This window comes from Ovis canadensis, chromosome 12 (genome assembly GCF_042477335.2).
Source record: "Ovis canadensis isolate MfBH-ARS-UI-01 breed Bighorn chromosome 12, ARS-UI_OviCan_v2, whole genome shotgun sequence".
Lineage (NCBI taxonomy): Eukaryota > Metazoa > Chordata > Mammalia > Artiodactyla > Bovidae > Ovis > Ovis canadensis.
The window spans coordinates 91806792-91827895 of NC_091256.1; the positions used below are offsets into that span (position 1 = coordinate 91806792).

At 44.3% G+C, this 21104-nt stretch overlaps 1 protein-coding gene across 1 annotated transcript; it reads right to left on the reverse strand.

The window, feature by feature from the left end:
- Positions 1-4902: 4902 nt before the first annotated feature.
- LOC138415864 (patched domain-containing protein 3-like) lies at positions 4903-19950 on the reverse strand. The gene is made up of 4 exons (XM_069544401.1): positions 18895-19950; positions 17467-17588; positions 8823-8968; positions 4903-6407 (listed from the first exon to the last, which is right to left on the reverse strand). The coding sequence occupies exons 1-4, from the start codon at positions 19948-19950 to the stop codon at positions 4903-4905; spliced, it is 2829 nt and encodes a 942-aa protein (XP_069400502.1).
- Between the last annotated feature and the right edge of the window lie 1154 nt (positions 19951-21104).

Below are 21104 nucleotides of genomic sequence, written 5' to 3' on the forward strand. Positions count from 1 at the left end.
GGGAAGGGGGGTGTCTGAGCACACTTGGCTGTACTCAGTGAGCACTCTGCCACGGTCACTGAGCAGGACATGGTAGCTCCATACTGTGTGTGAAGGGCCGGGAAGGGGGGTGGTAACTGCACCTTAAAGTGGAGATTCTATTTCGTGCACGCGTGTCAGCTGCATCACCTGACTGGACCGTGGAAAACTCTGAACATAAATAGCAGTGGTGTATGAAACCAGTCCTGGCTCATTTTAACTCATCTCTTAATAAGACGACTTCATTTAAAGTAAGGCGTCCAGTGCAAACTTAAGGTAGGTGGTATGCCGGGATGACAGCAGGAACCAGTTCTGGCTGCTGGAGACAGAACTCACGGTTGTGCAGGGAGTTTATCAGTGACCTCTATTAAGGGAGATGGGCTTCATCTGTGAATGTGAACGGATAACCCAAGATCACATCTGGAGGAATACACGAAGAAGGAGGAGACGAGCTAATAAAACACCCAAAGTGACTGAACAACAAATATTTGGCAATTAGGTTGAGACTGAATTAAAAATATTCAGGCCTGATAGTATACAGTTGTTTCTCTTAGCTGCCCAGTATCAGACAGAGTGTGCAAATGCTTGATTCTTCATGGAACTGCTTTGAAAATCAAGCTGTTGCCCTGCAAAGTTATTGAGCTAGTTTGTAAAACTGACTGGTTTCTGAATAGAGTCCTCTACTCTTTTTTGTTGCAATTTGGTCAAAATCAGTATGAATAATCAAAATGTTTGGTGAAGGGAACACCATAGAATCACAAAGTATTGAAGACTTTAGCAAAATGGAATTCCTGGAAACATGGAATATAAACAGGAAGTAATTGAACTCGTCACTGCAGAAGTGAGGGACGAAAATGGCAAAATCAAATAAGAGGAGTGCAGTGACCCAACTGAGCTTCCATGACTGTGGTTTGAAATTTCATAACTTGTGAGAACAATTTTTGAAAGAGCTTCCATTTGAGGGTAAGTTTACATTCTGTAATGAACAGAATGAAGCTGAAAAGCCCTATTATTTTGTGACACCTCTGTTTTGTTTGGCAAAGTGTTTAAGACAATCAGAAATGGAGACTATCCTGTTGAGGAGCTCTGTGTTATAAAATATTCATCTAAGGATGAGTCTTAATGGAATAAAATGATATGATGAAAATATTTGGACTGAAATATTTAAACATTTCCATACACAAAAGCATAATTATGTACTTTCACTTAGAATTTTCCTGAGTTTACCAGGAATCTCAACATATGTAGAAAGAGTTAATTTTTTCAACAAAATATGGGCTACAGAGAAGAGTTTTTTGGAAGTGTCAATAAATTTCAACTTATTAATGATAAAATGCAATCTTGGGGACTATTATCATTTTATGACAACTGAAAATAATGGGAACATATTTATAATTAAAGTCACCGAAGGAAAGGGGAGAGACAACGTGGCAGGAAAACATTTGAAGAAATAAAGGCTAAAGTGTTTCCAAACATGATGGAAAATATCAAGCCACAGGCCCTGAGTGCTTAAAGATATCTAAGAAGATTGAATAGAAAAAAAACACACACACATATAATCTCATCATACTCAAATTGCTGAAAAGCAGTAATAAAAAATATTAAATGAATATAGAGGGAAAAGGCATATTCCATAGAGAAGCTCAATGAGAAAGTGGAGACCGAGCCCAGCAGCGCCGCCTCAGGCAGACGACGCAACGGCGCCCTTAAAGTGCTGGGAGAAAAGCGCCTTCTCGGCTTGGAAACCTGCGTCCGCTTAAACCATTCTTCAAAAATGGAGAGAAAATAAAGGTACTGTTTAATTCATGGTCAAAGAGGAAATCACAAGGGAAATAGGAGCTTATTTTGGAGTGAATGATAATGAACATCTCTCATAAAAATTTTTTTGTGGATACAGTTAAAATAGTAGCTAGAAGGAAATTTTTAACCAATTGGACAAATGGCAAATTCCTTACAAAACAAACATACCAAAATTGACCCAGGAAGAAAAATAAATTTTAATGGCCTTCAATTTGTTAAAGAAAGTGAATCTGAAATAAAAGCCCTTCTCAGAAAAACTCCACACCCAAAGACTTCACTAGTGAATTCTACCGAACATTTGATAAGAAATGAAAACATGATGTCAACCATTCATCACACATTTCAGAAGACGGAAGAGGAAGAGTATTTATCGGCTTGTTTCCTGAGGGTCGTATGACCCTGACACCACGGCCTGAGAGGCATTACAGGAAAGGGATTGTAGACCAACACGCCTCCTGAGCACAGGGACAGACACCACCGACAAAACACCACCGAAAGCAGCAGCCTACGAAGACAGTGACCTGCCGTGACCAAGCGCGAGGCAGTCCAGGGGTGCAGGGTCAGAATAAAATGGTTCCATGTTATTCTAGGGGTGCAGGGTCGGGATGAAACGGCTCCATGTAAGTCAATTTGAGAGTCACTCAGTGTGAGTTGTCACACTCCACAGACTCTATGAAGACAGTGTCCTGCCGTGACCAAGCGCGAGTCAGTCTAGGGGTGCAGGGTGGGTATGAAATGATTCCATGCAAGTCGATTTGAAAACATCACCGACAAAACACCAACAAAAGCAGCAATCTACGAAGACAGTGACCTGCTGTGACCAGACGTGAGTTAGGGTTAGGGGTGCAGGGTCAGCATAAAATGGTTCCATGTTAGTCTAGGGGTGCAGGGTCAGTATGAAACGGCTCCATGTTATTCTAGGGGTGCAGGGTCAGTATAAAAGGGTTCCATGTAAGTCGAATTGAAAGAGTCACTCAGTGTGAGTTGTCACATTCCACAGACTAAAATAGAAAAATAGACACGATAATCTCAATTGACAGACAGAAATTTGACAAAATTTAGTACCCATTCCTGTTAAAACATGCCAGAAAACTAGAAGTAGAAAGGGGCGTCCATAATCTGAGAGAAGATGGCGATGAAAGGCTTCCAGGCCGTCATTATACCTGATGAAATACTGATTGCATTCCTTAGGAAGCTGACAGCAAGGCAATGAGGCCACTGTGCTTTCCTAGATTTTCCTGGGTGTTTTAAGCCTGTGCAATAAGGTAAGTAAGAGATAGAGTTTATGTAGGGAGAAATAAAATGGTCTTTATGTGATCCTGACATAACTGCATAGATTAAAAAATACTGAAAAACTACAAAAATCCACATGAATAAGTGAACCTAAAAAGATCACACATAATAAGGTAGGTATACCGACACCAATTGTATTTTTATGTACTAGTGAAAAAAAATGAAAAAACGGTTCAAAGTATTTACAGTGCTAAAAAATTAATATGTCTAGAAAGTGAATCCATGTGTATCTATAAGATACTTCTGGAACACATGAAATAAGATAATAGGTAAGAGACAAACCGTGTTCACAGATTGGAGGATTTCATATTGCTAATATATCTGTTTTCCCCAAAAGACTTACCATGACCCAATTATGATCCCAGAAACCTTTTTATGTTTTTTGATACAAGGACAAGTGATTCTAAAATTAGTATCTAAATGCAAAGAGCCTATAACAGCCGAAATAATTCAGGAAAGAGGGAAAGTGCTGGTAACTTAGCCAATTTCCATGATTAATGTGAAGCTTCAATATGATTGATACAGTGTGGTATCCATTTCATTACAGAGAAACAGATAATAGAGCCACACATCAACTGTCACTTGGTTCTCTGACAGAGGTGCCAAGTTAGTCCTTCTGGTGAAAGGACAGTCTTCTCACTGAAGATGCTGGGAAACTGGATAGCTGTAATGGGAAGAAAAGGAGCCTCTGCCCATGCTCCCCACAAACAGAGGTCTGTGATTCATATGTGATATAATATAGAATGTAAATATTAAACTAGTCGCTTTGAGAAGAAAATATAGATGATTTTTTGTAATCTTGGATTAGGCAAAGATTTCTCAGAAAATACTAACCATAAAAAAAGAGATAAATTTGATTCCAAGACTTTAAACACTTCTGTTCATCAAAATACACCATTAAGAGAATGAATAGAAAAACCCCAGACTAGGAGAATAAATAATAGTTACACTTTACACAATAATGCATATGAGAAGTACAATGAGAATAATATTTCATTTTAGAGTATGATACATAAAATATCTGAATTCTAGGCATAAACTACTAATGATGAAATGAAAGGACAAATAATTGGAAAGTTATGCTTGATTGTGTAGACTATAATGAAGATGAAAACACTTCTTAATTTAGGAAAAATATTTTAATGCAAGACATTAATTTTTCTCAGGATATCTTAAATAACATTTTAATACAGTATTTACAAGCCAAGGAAACATGCCTTTGTTTTTAGTTTATTGACTATTCTTAATAGTGCATTTTCATCAGATTGGATTGGGCCAATCAGGAATTCTATAATTGGTCTTTGATTTGTTAGTGGCTATTCAAAGGCTATGATTTTTCCAGTGGTCATGTATGGATGTGAGAGTTGGACTCTGAAGAAGGCTGAGCACCGAAGAATGGATGCTTTTGAACTGTGTTGTCAGAGAAGACTCTTGAGAGTCCCTTGGACTGCAAGGAGGTCCAACCAGTCCATTCTGAAGGAGATCAGCCCTGGGATTTCTTTGGAAGGAATGATGCTAAAGCTGAAGCTCCAGTACTTTGGCCACCTCATGTGAAGAGTTGACTCATTGGAAAAGACTCTGATGCTGGGAGGGATTGGGGGCAGGAGGAGAAGGGGACAACAGAGGATGAGATGGCTGGATGGCATCACGGACTCGATGGACGTGAGTCTGAGTGAACTCCGGGAGTTGGTGATGAACAGGGAGGCCTGGAGTGCTGCGATTCATGGGGTTGCAAAGAGTCGGACACGACTGAGTGACTGAACCGACTGACTGACCAATTCAAAGTAACTTTCAAAAAAAGGTTAAGAATACTGGGATAAAAATTAGACCATGAGCAGCTCCAAATACCATCACAAGAAACATAATCTTGAAAAACGTCCTGAAGATGTACGCTTTAGCTGCCGACAGGACACACACCCCTATTATTGTTGAAACCGCACTTTGTAACACAGGGTACCCTAACAGGTACAGCGCCTCAATGGCTTTGTGGTTTGCTGAGGGCTCTGAACTGGAGACAAATGCATAGGAAATGTGAGCAGCAAAGTCAAAAGAAAACCCTATACAGATGACAAGGTTAATCATGGATATGGAGTCAAGGTTGACCTTCCAGAAGGCCATAAACCCCGTGACGCCCACAATCACAGAAGCAATAGCAAAAGTTACCCACAAAGAGCACAGGGGATGAGGAATTAGCAATAAGGAAACGATGAACATAGCTGCTGACGCAACCACCACATTCCGAACAGTGTTTTCTACTATTGCAGAAAACTGGTCAAAATATATGAATGCCGGGTTGTACACCATTAGGGGCACGGCACACTTCTCAGCCATGCCTCGGAACTGGAGTAACATCAGCTTCTTGTTGGTTGAAGAAGAAATGCCCATGCTTTGAATGAAGGCCCGGGAACAAACGATCTCCTGTGATGATGTTATATTAATATCATATGCAAAGAGTGGAAATTCCATTAAGAAAGTGGGAATAGTGCTTAGAAACACGGTCTTATCATTTACATCCTGACGGAGGTTTTCCATGTAATTTACATATTCTCGTAACCAAAACTCTGTCAGGTTCTCATCTACATACTCACTGTTTTCAAAGTCCGCCAGACATTTCTCCAGTCTTTGCCTCGCATCTTTATCCCAGTAGTCAAGAACCTCAGTAACGATTACCATAACCCTGGGGCCATAAGTAGAAAAATGTTCTTCTTCTACATTAAAATACGGTGTGATGTAGGAGTCGTCACTTGCCAAGTTTCGGAGGTCTAACCCCTCCTCCACTCGGAAACACCCATATATACTAGTTACGATGTACGAAACGTACAGGAGCACCACAAAAACCTTGGACTTGGTGCTTGTGAGCAAAGGACCAAAATAGTCTCTAAAGAACAGATTCATTGGGTGGATGTTGGCTTTCCATCCATCCTGGAGGGAACTACCTGGGAGGCAGCAGGACTTTTTAAACGAGGAACATTTTTGGCCAGGCGTTCCTGGCTTCTCCAGCCAGCGCAGACAGACCCCTTCTCTCTTCCCGTCCAGGGCCATGCATGCCCCGAAGCAGGTGATGCTGTAGAAGTAGCAGAAGAGCAGGGTCGTCCCCGTGTAGATGCAGAAGTACTGCACGGACCGGAAGGAGGACATGACTCCTGTGTAGAAGGCCAGGACGTTGGTGAGGGTGGTGATCGTAATGGACACTGCCACTTGGGAGTAGGCATCAGACATCCGCTCGCTTACGCTGTCCGTGAGGCTGGTCTTCTGCCAGGCAGAAATCATGATGAACATGTCATCGACCCCAACACCTGTTAGAGAAAGAAACAGAGTCTTCGTACTTTTTAACATCCACTAAATATTAACCAGACCAGCTCAAACCGCTTTCTCTGCCCGTCTCTCAAGGTCTCCTTGATCCTGCGGAGTCTGTGTTTGGATCCTGCTTTCTCTGACGCCTTCTCTGGTTGCCTCTGAGTCCACAGCACGACTCTTCACCCCTTGCTCTGCAATAACTGCGCTCTGCACACACAGCACAGTGCACTCTACTCCTGGCCACCATTCAGGCGCTTCGTGAAGAGTCAGGAAACCCGGCTGCCTGCGTGTTAGGCGAAGCAGTGTTAGCCACGCATCCCTGGTTCCATCAGAACATTCGAGGGACCATTTTCTCTCATAAACCATTTTACTCTAAGGCACTAATACTGAGTTAGCATCCCGTTGTTTAAAACATGAGCTGGATTTATCTGCTCTCCACTCAGCATCTAGCTGTCAATGTGGTCTGATTTTAAAGGCACCCCATAGTTTGTACACACACACACACACACACACACAGATACATACACATGTAGTTTCCGTTAGTCTGGTTCTGACACCCAGACGCTGTCATTCAAACTTCACTCGCCCAGGTTAAGGCGTTATGTCAGTAAAATGCAGGCACTCTTGAGATCAGAACTATGCAGCAGAGCAAACCGTAAGGATCCTTGACATGGTAAGTGAATGCTAAAGTAACCAGCCTCTCTCACAGTGACGTCTCCGGACTGATCTGGAATAAAGAGGCCAGGAGCGCATTTGAGGACTCTGAAGAGGTCGCAGAAGTTTAGGAGAGGACTGCAGAGGAGAAGGGGGATTACCAGGCCGCCTAAGCACGTCGCAGATGAACTTCACTGCCCTCAAGCTTCCTACCGCTTTCACTCCTATACACCTGTTTCTGTGTGTATTGACACAAAATCAATACTCGGAACTGAATGCTGATTGAGTTTAATACCAACCCTGGAAGATCTTCACAGACTACACGGGAAGGCCCTGGGAACTGCACTTTGCCTCTAACTCGGATGCTGCGTGTTTGGTCTGGCAGGAGGCCTGCAGCGACGCAGGCTTGTGCAGTCCGTCACAAACTGCATCCCGACACGCCCCCACAGCCAGCTTTCTGGAGTTCGCTTGCATTCAGCTGGATGAAGGGCAAGAATCCAAAGTACTAAGCCCACAAATAAACTCACTGATATGGAACAGGTATTTAAAAACCGGCTGTATTATTTATGGAACTTGGTTCAGAAACTGTCCTCACACATTTCTTGAGCTACTGAAATCACAGCTCCCCTCCCCACCACATGCAGCCCTACACTCACCTGTCTATGTATATACAGATAATATGAAGGCGTTGATATGAAATCAGTTGTCTACACATCAGCTGCTTATGGCTGTGGGGACACTGAGTGTGTAAGCGTGAGTGTGTGCTAGGAAGGCACACATCCAGTGCACAGTTCCTCCCCTATCTCCCCTAGGAAACCAATTATTAATTCTTCCAAGTTGCTTACCACCCAAAATAGAAAGATATCTGCCTTCTTATACTTATTGTAAAATAAATCCTGAAAGTACAGGCAAATACAAAGAAAACCTTTAAACAACTGTAATTCCACCTGTCAAGGATAATCCTTGCTAATATTTTAAGTATTATCTATCCGAATTTGCTCTATACAAATATATATGCACATTTGTATATCTCTCTGTTTTAAACATCTTGTCTCATAACCAGCATTTTTCATTTAACACTTTATATCTGCCTCTTTTGAAAGACTGAATAGTTTGTTTCTCTTTTTCCCTGTTCTAAATCACACTAAAACGAACATGCTCATTCATTTTGTGAAAACCCATCCAATGACTAGGACAAACTCCCAGAAGTGGAGTTGGCAGGTCAAAGGGACTCCATTAAAAAATTTAAGTCTTTCGATTTGTTGCAAAGTTACATCTTAAAAGTGCACCAATTTACAAATCTCCCTCAGCAGAATATGAGAGAGTTCACTTGCATACAACCGTCCCCAAACCTTCAATCTTGCTGTAATGTTCATTAATCTAATAAGAAGACAAAGTATCTCACTTTTGGTTTAACTTGCATCCCTTGATGTGATTACACAAGGTCAAATATTTCTTTCTTACATTTTCAATGATCAGCATTTTGGATTCTGTGTGTGTGCGTGTGTGTGTGTGTGTGTGTGTGTGTGTGAAATGCCTGTTCGTGTCCCTGGTCGGTGTGTCTCCATTTGGGGTACCAGATTTTTCCAACTCTAAAGGCATATAATTCCACTGCGTTTTCTTTCTCTCCTGATCCCTCATTTTGGGTCTGTAGAGTCACCTGCATATAACTGTTCTGCCTGATCTAACGCAGCGCCCTTCCTTTCCCACCCCGCACCCCCACATGCGCAATGTGCAGCCTCGCGCTTCGTTTTACTCACCGAGGATAAGAAACGGGGAATTCGCGACTATGAGCACAAAGGGCACCCCGACGTACAACATCAGGCCGAAGCTGCTCACCACGGCCAGGCCGGTGGAGACGACTCCGAAGACCGCGACCCACATTTTGTTCTGTACACAGTCACACCTGTAAGTTTGGAGGGAAAAGTCATGGAACTTGAGTGGTAGCTTCCATACTGAAAGTCCAGCAATTGGTAACATTCTTGACTCAGACACCTCTTCAGAGCCCTCTTGGACAATAATCCCCATAGCTGTCTGCTAGAGAACTTTAATTTCCAGACACTAGCCCCGACCAACTGAACAAAAACAAAGGGCCGTGAGGGGTGGGGGGTGGGGTGGGGACAGAAAAGTTGGGAATCTGTACTTTTACCAAACTATACTGGTTGATTCTTATGCAGTGAGCCAAGCATGAATCCACCAACTGGCCTTTCAGAACTGCAAAAAGATGCTAAAACATTGCAAATAGGTAATTCCATTCTGATCTCCACAGGCGTGTGAGTAGAAGCAAGCAGTATGAACGTGCCCACGTCGAGGTATCTTCTCACCCACTTACGACTCCCATTAGCCATAAACACAACCCCAAATACCTCCTGTACGTCAGAGCTGGTTCAATGTATATTGTGGCTAACAGCAAGAATGAAAGCCTCCTTCTGAAAGTTTTTCATGTTCTTCTCTGCTAAAGAAGTGTGCTCTAGGAAAGCCTCCTTCTGAAAGTTTTCACGTTCTCCTCTGCTAAAGAAGTGTGCTCTGGGAAAGAGGCTGTGTGTGTGTGTGTGTGTGTGCTCAGTCAATTCAGTTGTGTCTGACTGCTTGTGGCCCTGTGGACTGTAGCCCACTAGGCTCCTCTGTCCACGGGAGTCTCCAGGCAGGAACAGCGGAGTAGGTCACCATGCCTTCCCTCTAGGGGATCTTCCCCACCCAGGGATCAAACCTATGTTTCCTGAGTCTCTTGCATTGCAGGCAGATTCTTTACCACTGAGCCACCAGGGAAGCCCCAGAAAAGTGGCCGCTGCTGCTGCTAAGCCGTGTCAGTCGTGTCCGACTCTGTGCGACCCCATAGACGGCAGCCCACGAGGCTCCTCCGTCCATGGGATTCTCCAGGCAAGAGTATTGGAGTGGGTTGCTATTGCTTTCTCCAAGAAAAGTGGTTACTAATTGCACACACACACACAAAAGTAATATATACTCCATTTTGAATAACACAACTTATGTCTATTTCTTGGTTGGACCAACAAAAATGGGGATATAGATGCAGCATTTTAAAAAGACTGGATTTAACACTTTAACTCCCCAACAACCACAACTTAACCTTTTAAAGTACTGACGACAATCTCTAGGTTTCTGTTCTACTTCATCGCCAACTGCGTCAAAACAAATGACTGGTAGCTGCCTCTAGAAACGTTTAGTAGGAGAGAGAAACAGTTTGGTTTGAAGGCTAGGAAAGTCAACTATGGAAATGGAGCTGCTGATTCCCAAAAAGCAAGAGTATAACTGAAGACCTTATTCATGCAAGGCCACATTAAAATAACCAAACTTTCCTATTAAAACAACTATGTGTGCCTGTATTTCACTTTTTCTCAAACTGCTGGTGCTATCTGTTAAACTCAGGGCCCCAAATCAACATAGATACACGCACCAAAACAAAAGCATTTTGTTTTGATTACAAAACAAGATTTGATTACAACCAATACTTTCTTGTGGACTTCTCTAGAGCTCAGATGGCAAAGAATTTGCCTGCAATGCAGGAGATCTGGGTTCAATCCCGGAGTCAGGAAGATCTCCTGGAGAAGGAAATGGCAAGCCACTCCAGTATTCTTGCCTGGAGAATCCCATGGACAGGGAGGCCTGGTGGGTACAGACCCTGGGGTCACAAAGAGTCAGACACGATTAAGTGACTAACACATACACACAATACTTTCTTCAAGCAACAATACTGGTTTACAAGAGTTTAAGATAAAAATAACACAAATGAACCTTGAAATCAGAAAGGCCAACAGGATAAAAGCTACATATGACACGCTCAGCCCTGTCTCCTCTTTCTGGTTTCCGGACTATAGGCATGCACTTTTCAGAGGGTGGAGGGAGTGGAGCACATTATTGGCTAGAGTGGCTTGACCTCGGCTAGTTGCTGTGTTGGCTGTCTAAATGATCCTTATTTCAGTGTCCAACAGGCAACAGAAGCTGTGAGTGCAGAGCACCGGTGAGCACACTCACAGGCTTTCTGGTCTCCAGGAAGGGCTTTGGTTAAGCAGTGTATCAGAGTGACTTAGGAGAGTCTCAGAACTTTAGACTCCTGCAGTCCGGACACACAGCTCTGCAGACTCTGATCTACAGTTTGTAGGGAAGTTGCAGAATCCATGTGTCTAAACATTTCTTCATGTGATTCCAGTGCTCAGGCTGACTTGGGAATCGCTGGCAGCAAAGTGACCAATCGAAACAGCTCACTAGCCACACATTAAAGACGGCGTGAGGCAGGAGGTCCCTGGCGGCGCAACGGCTAGGACACCTCAGCGCTTCCACTGCCAGGGTCTGGGTTTGGCAAAAAAAAAAAAAAAAAAAAAGGTATAAATGGATGAAAGGAAGGATAATAGCTCTAACATCCACAGAACATTAAATACCCAGACAACAGAAGTGAGTCCTTCCTTGTCAGCAATTATTTTAAATCTAAACAGATTAAACTTTCCAATCAAAAAGCAGATATTGTCAGAATGGATAAAACAGCATGATTCAACTATATGCTATTTATAAGGGATTCACTTTAGATCCAAAGACATAAATAGATTGGTAAGAGGCCTGAACTAGATTCTCCATGTGAATAGCAACCAAAGGGGACGGGGGCGCCCGCACTGATAACAGACACAGTAGACTGCCCCAAAAGCTGTTAGAAGTTTTGAGACGGAGGACTCACATATTCACAAACGGGCCAGTTAGTCAAGAAGATGTAACAACTATGAACACGAATGGCCCTCATAACAGCGACCCAAGACGTATGAAGCGAACACTAAGAGTGTTGTGGAGAGAAGCACGGAGCTCCACAGCAATAGCTGGAAAGCTCAATACCTCCCTCTCAATAATGGGTAAAACATCTAGGCAGACAGTCTATAAGGAAAATGAAAACATACAAAATACCATAAAACTTACGAGGTGTAGTGGCACCGGTGCCCAGAGGCAAGCTTATGCTGCATTAAAAACAGAGACAAGACCTCAAACCACTTTGTGGATTTAGACCCTTGTGGAGCCAGAAAAAGAGGAGAAGACCCAACACGGAGCTAACAGGAGGGGTAAAATAAGAACATGGTAAATACATTGGAGAAGGAAATGGCAACCCACTCCAGTGTTCTTGCCTGGAGAATCCCAGGGACGGGGGAGCCTGGTGGGCTGCCATCTATGGGGTCGCACAGAGTCGGACACGACTGAAGTGACTTAGCAGCAGCAGCAGAGAAAACTAGCAAAGCCAAAAGTTGGTTATAAAAAAAAAAAATCAACAAAATGGAAAGACATTTATTTAGAGTGATAAAGGGGAAAAAATACAAATAACTAAATGAGACATGAAAATGGGGAGTTCACTACTGTATTTACGGAAACAGAAAGGATTTAAGACATTACTATAAGCAACCCATGCCAAGAAACTGGATAACCTAGATAAAATACACAAATTCCCAGAAATACACAAAGACCTCAGCTGACTCAAGATGAAACTCTCCACAGAACACGTAAAAGGACTGATGCATAGTCAAGAACCGCACCTCACCTGCAAAATAAAGTCCAGGCTTGATGGCTTCACTAGTGCATTTAATCAAATATGTAAAGAAGAATTAACACCAATCCTTTTCAAACCCTTCCAAAAAACTGAAAGGAAGGAAACACTTCCTCTTTTGATGAGGCCATGATTAACTGATCTCAATGTCACACTAAGGTACCACAGTTCCGTTCAGTTCAGTCGCTCAGTCGTGTCCGACTCTTTGCGACCCCATGAATCGCAGCACTCCAGGCCTCCCTGTTCATCACCATCTCCCGGAGTTCACTCAGACTCACGTCCATCGAGTCCATGATGCCATCCAGCCATCTCATCCTCTGTCGCCCCCTTCTCCTCCTGCCCCTAATCCCTCCCAGCATCAAACTCTTTTCCAATGAGTCAACTCTTCCCATGAGGTGGCCAAAGTACTGGAGTTTCAGCTTTAGCATCATTCCTTCCAAAGAAATCCCAGGGCTGATCTCCTTTAGAATGGACTGGTTGGATCTCCTTGCAGTCCAAGGGACTCTCAAGAGTCTTCTCCAACGCCACAGTTCAAAAGCATCAATTCTTTGGTGCTCAGCCTTCTTCAGAATCCAACTCTCATATCCATACATAACCACAGGAAAAACCATAGCCTTGACTAGATGGACCTTTAGTCAGCAAAGTAATGTCTCTGGTTTTGAATATGCTATCTAGGTTGGTCATAACTCTTCTTCCAAGGAGTAAGCGTCTTTTAATTTCATGGCTGCAATCACCATCTGTGGTGATTTTGGAGCCCCCCAAAATAAAGTCTGACTCTGTTTCCACTGTTTCCCCATCTATTTCCCATGAAGTGATGGGACCAGATGCCATGATCTTTGTTTTCTGAATGTTGAGCTTTAAGCCAACTTTTTCAGTCTCTCCTCTTTCACTTTCATCAAGAGGCTTTTTAGCTCCTCTTCAATTTCTGCCATAAGGGTGGTGTCATCTGCATATCCGAGGTTATTGATATTTCTCCTGGCAATCTTGATTCCAGCTTGTGTTTCTTCCAGTCCAGTGTTTCTCATGATGTACTCTGCATATAAGTTAAATAAGCAGGGTGACAATATACAGCCTTGACATACTCCTTTTCCTATTTGGAACCAGTCTGTTGTTCCATGTCCAGTTCTAACGGTTGCTTCCTGACCTGCATACAGATTTCTCAAGAGGCAGGTAAGGTGGTCTGGTATTCCCATCTCTTTCAGAATTTTCCACACTTTCTTATGATCCACACAGTCAAAGGCTTTGGCATAGTCAATAAAGCAGAAGGAGATGTTTTTCTGGAACTCTCTTGCTTTTTCCATGATCCAGCGGATGTTGGCAATTTGATCTCTGGTTCCTCTGCCTTTTCTAAAACCAGCTTGAACATCAGGGAGTTCATGGTTCACATATTGCTGAAGCCTGGCTTGGAGAATTTTGAGCATTACTTTACTAGCATGTGAGATGAGTGCAATTGTGTGGTAGTTTGATCATTCTTTGGCATTGCTTTTCTTTGGAATTGGAATGAAAACTGACCTTTTCCAGTCCTGTGGCCACTGCTGAGTTTTCGAAATTTGCTGGCATATTGAGTGCAGCACTTTCACAGCATCATCTTTCAGGATTTGACATAGCTCCACTGAAATTCCATCACCTCCACTAGCTTTGTTCGTAGTGATGCTTTCTAAGGCCCACTTGACTTCACTTTCCAAGATGTCTGGCTCTAGATTAGTGATCACATCATCATGATTATCTGGGTCGTGAAGATCTTTTTTTTTACAGTTCTTCCATGTATTCTTGCCACCTCTTCTTAATATCTTCTGCTTCTGTTAGGTCCATACCATTTCTGTCCTTTATCAAGCCCATCTTTGCATGAAATGTTCCCTTGGTATCTCTAATTTAAGGAAGCTACAAATAATAACTCTTATTAATATAGATAAAAAAATCCTCAACAAAATTCTAGCAAACACAATCCAATAAGCATATTAAAAGAAGTATACATCATGACCATATGGGATTTACCCCAGGAATGGAAGCGTGGTTCAACACAAGAGCATCAATGTAATACAGCACAGTAACAGAACAAAGGGTAAAAAGCCATCTGAATCTCTCAAAAGGCACAGAAAAGGCACTTGACAAAACCCAATGTCTTTTCATGATAAAAACTCTCGAAAACAAGGAATGGAAGGAAAGTGCCTCAAAATTATAAAGGCAATTATGAAAACTGCAAGCTAATGTTATACTCAACGGTGAAAAAAAGAAAGCTTTCCCTCCAAGATCAGGAACAAGATAAGGAGCCACTTTCATCAGTGATATTCAAAGATGCACTAGAGGTGTTTGCCAGAGCGATTAGACAGGACTTTGAAATTAAAGGAATTCAAACTGGAAAGGAAGAACTGTAACTCTCTTTTCACAGATCATATGATCCTACATATGAAAACGCCAATGAATCCAAAGGAAGCTACTAAAGTCAGTAGAGAAATTCAGGAAAGCTGCAAGATGCAACACCAACACACAGCACTCAGTTGCTCCTGTCCCTGTGCAGCGACCAGTCCCCAAAAGAGATTGAGAAAGTGACCTCATTTAGCGTTTAGAGCAATGAAACACTTAGGGATGCATTTAACCAAAGAGGTGAAAGTCTGGTACACGGAAAACTACAAAACATCGGTGAAAGAAACTAAAAAAGACCTGAATTAATGGAAAGACTTTCACAGTCCATGGCGGGGAAGACTTAATATTGTCAAAATGACAGTCTCGCCTAAGGTGATCTACACATTAAACACAATCTCTATCAAAATCCCAACAGCTTTTATTCAGAAATGTATAGGTCAATACTCAAATTCATACGGAATTACAAGGAGTCCTGGATATTCCAGAATAACCTTAAAAAGAAAAAAATAAATGGACAACTGAGATTTCCAGATTTCAAAACTTATATAGCTACAGTATTTAAATCAAAGTCGTACTAGTATATGGACAGACATATAGACCAATGGAGTAGAACTGAGCATCTAAAAATAAATCCATTTATCTATAGCCCATTGATTTTTGACAAGGATGCCAAATCCAATCAACTGGGAAAGAGCAGTCTTTTCAACAATGGCACCTGGATGACTGGATTTCCATAGTGACAAGAATGAAGTTGGACCCCTACTTCACATCACATACGACTATGATCACAAACATCGCAGCCAGAACCATGAAACTCTAGAAGGAAACGGAGAGCAGCCGCACACGCCCTCGCTTGTCAGTGGGAGCTTAGATGCGACACCGAGAGCACGAGCAGAAGCGATGAGAACAAACAAGCTGGGTTTCATCTGCACTGAAGCCTTTGTACGTTGAAGGGCATTATCAAGAAAGCGGAGGGAAAATCCACAGAGTGAGAGAAGATATTTGCAAATTATAGAACTTGATAAGGATTTACTATCCAAAACATATTCTCAACAACAACAGAATTCAACAACAAAAGGACAAATAGCTTCACTAAAAATGAACAAAGGTGGGAACTCCCTGGCAGTCCAGTGGTCACAACTCCAAACTTTCACTGCCAAGGACCTGGGCCCAAGTTCAGCCTCCAGTCAGGGAAATAAGATTCTTCCAAGCCTTGGGGCACAGCCAAAAAAAGGGCAAAGGACTCGAATAGACATTTCTCCATAGAGGATATGCCTGTGTGCTCAGTAGCTCAGCTGTCTGACTCCTTGTGACCCCTAGCCACCAAGCTCTTCTGTTCATGAAATCTTCCAGGCAAGAATACCAGAGTGGGTTACCATTTCCTTCTCCAGGGCATCTTCCCAACACAGGGGTCGAAACCAAGTCTCTTGCATTTCCTGCACCGGCAGGCAGGTTCTTTACCACGGCGCCACCTGGGGAGCTCCAAAGAAGACATACCAATAACCAATAACCACATTAAGAAGACAGTCATGGTTAGGGTGTAGAGAAACTGGGAAACCGACACACTATTGGTGGGATAGAAATGGTGTAGTCTCTGTGAAAAATCGTTTGGTGGTCCTTCAAAAAGCTAACCAGTGAATTATCAAACAACCCACTAATGCCACTCCTAGGGATGTACTGAAAAGAACTGGAAACAAGAGCTTAGACAGAGATTCGGGCCCCATGGTCCACTGCAGCATCATTCACTGGTGTCCGAAGGTAAGAATATTCCAGCGCCATCAACAGGTAGGCAGATGAACAATCGTGGTCTATACATAGAATGGAGTATCATTCAGCCACGGAGAGGAGCTCATGCTACAGCACGGATAAGTGTTGAAAACACGGTCAGTGAGATAAGTCAGCCACAAAAGGACAGATACCGTATGATTTCACTTATACGAAATCTCTAGAACAGGCAAAATCATGGAAACAGAAACTAGATTAAAAATTAGCCAAGACTTGGGGAAGACAGCGGGGAGTTATTACTTAATGGTTGCAGTGTTTGTTTGGGGCGACAGAAAATACTCATAAACGGATAGCTGTGACGGCTGCACAACACTGATAGTGTGATTAATCCCACTGATCTGCACACTCAGAAATGGTTTTCGAAATGACACATTTTATGTTATAAATGCAATGCTGCTGCTAAAGTCGTGTCTGACTCTGTGCGACCCCATAGACGGCAGCCCACCAGGCTCCCCTGTCCCTGGGATTCTCCAGGCAAGAACACTGGAGTGGGGTGCCATTTCCTTCTCCAATGCATGAAAGTGAAAAGTGTAAGTGAAGTCGCTCAGTCGTGTCTGACTCTTAGCGACCCCATGGACTGCAGCCCACCAGGCTCCTCTGTCCATGGGATTTTCCAGGCAAGAGTACTGGAGTGGGGTGCCATCGCCTTCTCCACATTATATACATTATTACAATAAAACATTTTTTAGAGTTTAAAAAAACTAGTAAAATTGTTTTACCTGTAGCATGATACAATTGCAAATAATATGATTAGGAGGTAGGCCAGGTGAAACAAGGGGACCACCATCCTGGAAGTTGCCTCAAACTCCAGTTTCCTGGAAAGTGATGAGAAGTAGACAACCTACCACAGAAACACATTCAGGTAAATGGTGCTCAGCCCTGACACTGCATGTGAGTCACACATGACATCAGAACACGACAACGTATTAATTCAAGCATTAAAATCCAGTGAAAAATCAAAATATATGGATTATGATTTTAGAATAAAGAAAGTAATAAAGATTTGCTTCTTGCCACAAAGATTTGCTTCTGGCATGCTTTTCAAAGTGTCTTTCAAAAAATCTAAAGTTTAAAACTTCTTAATACACAAAATCTGAATCTTATATAAAACTGTGAAAACATTAATAACTACAGACATTATAACTTTTTCTAAACTTCTATTCAGTCATTATCTTTTACTATTTTAATTGTACAAACATCATTTCAGACAGGCCTGGGTATTAAAAGGCTTTTCCCAGAAGATGTCTTCTCATTTTCACCAGTTTTATTCACAGTATAAGGTTTGCCAGCCCCAAAATTACTGAACAGCTAATATGTGCCTGGCACTATGCTATAATTTACTTTTAAAATGCTCATCTTTCTCAAAAACATCATGGAACTTTTGTTTAAAGTTTTGCTTTTTGATTCCAATGAACTCCAACGTTTAGGGGGCTCCCAGAAACAGCAAAGGCTCAAACTGAAAGTAAGAATTGCAGAGAAATTTGAGCAGATAAACCAAACCAACCCTGAAGATCAGCGTGTGCACTGAGCAGGCCTGCCCTGAGAATGCCATTCACGTCATTCACGTCATTCACATCATTCACGTCATTCACTGAACAGGCCTGCCCTGAGAACGCCATTCACGTCATTCACGTCATTCACTGAACAGGCCTGCCCTGAGAACGCCATTCACGTCATTCACGTCATTCACGTCATTCACGTCATTCACTGAACAGGCCTGCCCTGAGAACGTCATTCACGTCATTCACTGAACAGGCCTGCCCTGAGAACGTGCCACCTGCGCTTTCAACCAGAATGTTACCAGGGGTTTAAGATCTGTGGCATTCTTCTTTTTTTAAGTCCTCTTTTTACTTTATTAGAAAAATTACTGTCGTGTAGTTGAGTTACAATGCTGTGTTAGCTTCATGCGTACAGCAAAGGGAACCAGTGAGACACACATCCACTCTTTTCCACAATCTGCTGTGGCTTTCTTCAGTGTGCTGTTTTAAGAAAGCTGGGTTATGGATCGAATAAAGCAGAGCACACCTAGCTTCCAGTCAAGGGCTCTATCTGGCAATCTGGGAGTGCTGCTGCTGCGGCCTTTGGGACAGCTCCTCTTATCCCTCCCACCTTCTCCTGGCCTCCCATAAACCCCAGCCGCTAGGCACCTGGATCTTCTTCAAGGCCAGGCTCTTTTCAAAGCTGCCAAACTTCGTTAGGAAATGGATCATCCACGCCTTGCTACGTTCATTTTCCTCTCCTTCATCTGTCTCCAGGTAGTACTGCAGCCGCATGGCTTTGGCCTGGAGGAGTGACTGGCTCGGCCCCAAGACAGTTCCTCCCAGGATGTTGGCCAGGGAGACGATCTGACCCGCTGGGCTGTAGATGGGGAAGGTGATGGCTGTCAGGTTGAGGCCCTTGTTCCTCTTCCAGGCGAACAAGAGTGGGTTGGGGGGGACACAGGCGCCCTGGTTCTTGGTGCACACCTCGCTGTAGGGGATCTGGGTTCCGTTGTCCTGGGTCACAGTCAGAGCCTGCACGGCGTCGTCCACCTTGCTGATTTCCTCTAGGATGTCCGGCTCCAGCAGGGTCTCTGTGTCGGAGACCACGAGGAGGGAGGCATAAGGGACGTCGGTGCTCTTCCTGGAGACGGAGAAGACGAGGGAGTCGTTGGCGGTGAAATGGCCCTGCACGAAGCGCCGCTCGGCCTTGGCAGGGCTCCCGATCGGCGTGTACTGCTCCTCCAGGTCTTCATCCCCGTCGCGGGGCAGGTACATCAGGCCGGTGCCCAGGACGGCCGTCAGCGCCACCGGCAGCAGCAGGAAGACCCAGGGGTGCGCGCCCACCTTCCGGCCCAGCCGCTGGAAGGCCCGCGACAGCGGCGCCTCCAGGCAGTCGGTGCGGCAGCGGGGCCGCGGGGCCCGAAGGGCCTCAGGCCGCGAGGCCGGCGGGGGCGGGGGCTCTGCGCTCGGCCCCGCCGCCCGGCCGCGCTCGGGCTCCCGGTCCTGACCCGCCGCCAAGGGCGGCTCCGGCTCCGGGCCAGGCCCTGCGGGCTGCCCGCTCTCCCCCTCCGGCCCCGGCCCCTGGGCCTCGGGCCCAGCCCCTGGTCCTGCCTCCGGCTCCGGCTCCGGCTCCGGCTCGGGCTCCGGCTCCGGCTCCGGCTCGGGCTCCGGCTCGGGCTCCAGCTCCGGCTCGGGCGCAACCTTCGAGGGATTCAGGCTCATTTCCAGGAAGGAAAGCCCACGTTCTCAGCACGGCCGATCAGAAAGGAGCTGCGTACCGAGCCCGCTCTCCACCCGCCAACGGTTTCCTAAAGTTCCAGCGCGTCTGTTTGACCCCAGGCTGCTCGCGCCCCGGTGCTGAGCGGCGTCGGCGGTCACGCGGTTCCGCTGAGGTCAGTTCAGTCGCTCAGTCGCGTCCGACTGTGTGCACCCCCATGAACCACAGCACACCAGGCCTCCCTGTCCATCACCCACTCCCAGAGCTTACTCAAACTCATGTCCATTGAATCGGTGATGCCGTCCAACCATCTCATCCTGTGTCGTCCCCTTCTCCTCCTGCCTTCAATCTTTCCCAGCGTCAAATGAGTCAGCTCATCACATCAGGTGGCCAAAGTATTGGAGTTCAGCTTCAGCATCAGTCCTTCCAATGAATATTCAGGACTGATCTCCTTTAGGATGGACTGGTTGGATCTCCTTGCAGTCCAGGGGAGTCTCAAGAGTCTTCTCCAACACCACAGTTCAGAAGCCTCAATTCTTTGGTGCTCAGCTTTCTTTACAGTCCAACTCTCACATCCATACATGACCACTGGAGAAACCATAGCTTTGACTAGAGGGACCTTTGTTGGCAAAATAATGTCTCTGCTTTTTAATATGCTGTCTGGGTTGGTCGTAACTTTTCTTCCAAGGAGTAAGCGTCTTTTAACTTCATGGCTGCAGTCACCATCTGTAGTGATTTTGGAGCCCCCCAAAATAAAGTCTTTCACTGTTTCCATTGTTTCCCCATCTATTTGCCATGTAGTGATGGGACCACATGCCATGCTCTAACTAGCCCCAGATTTGTCCCTGGCACCCATTCTCTCAGGATTTAGTTAATATAAGACACATTTCTTAAAGGCAAATGAAATGAGTGGTTACATGACTCAGAATTGACTGGGAGAATTTGACTTGTTCAGGGACACACGCATACACAGACACACACACACACACACACTCGCACACTCACTCACACACCCATGCATCAGAGGCGCAGATTTTCTGACCATCCAGAAGCATGGTTCTCAGGTAAGGCTTTGGCGAACCTGGTGCAGCTCATTCAGTTATTTTTATTCTTTACAGACATAATGGTCTCTGGTAAAAAGTTAGAAGTAGATGAATAA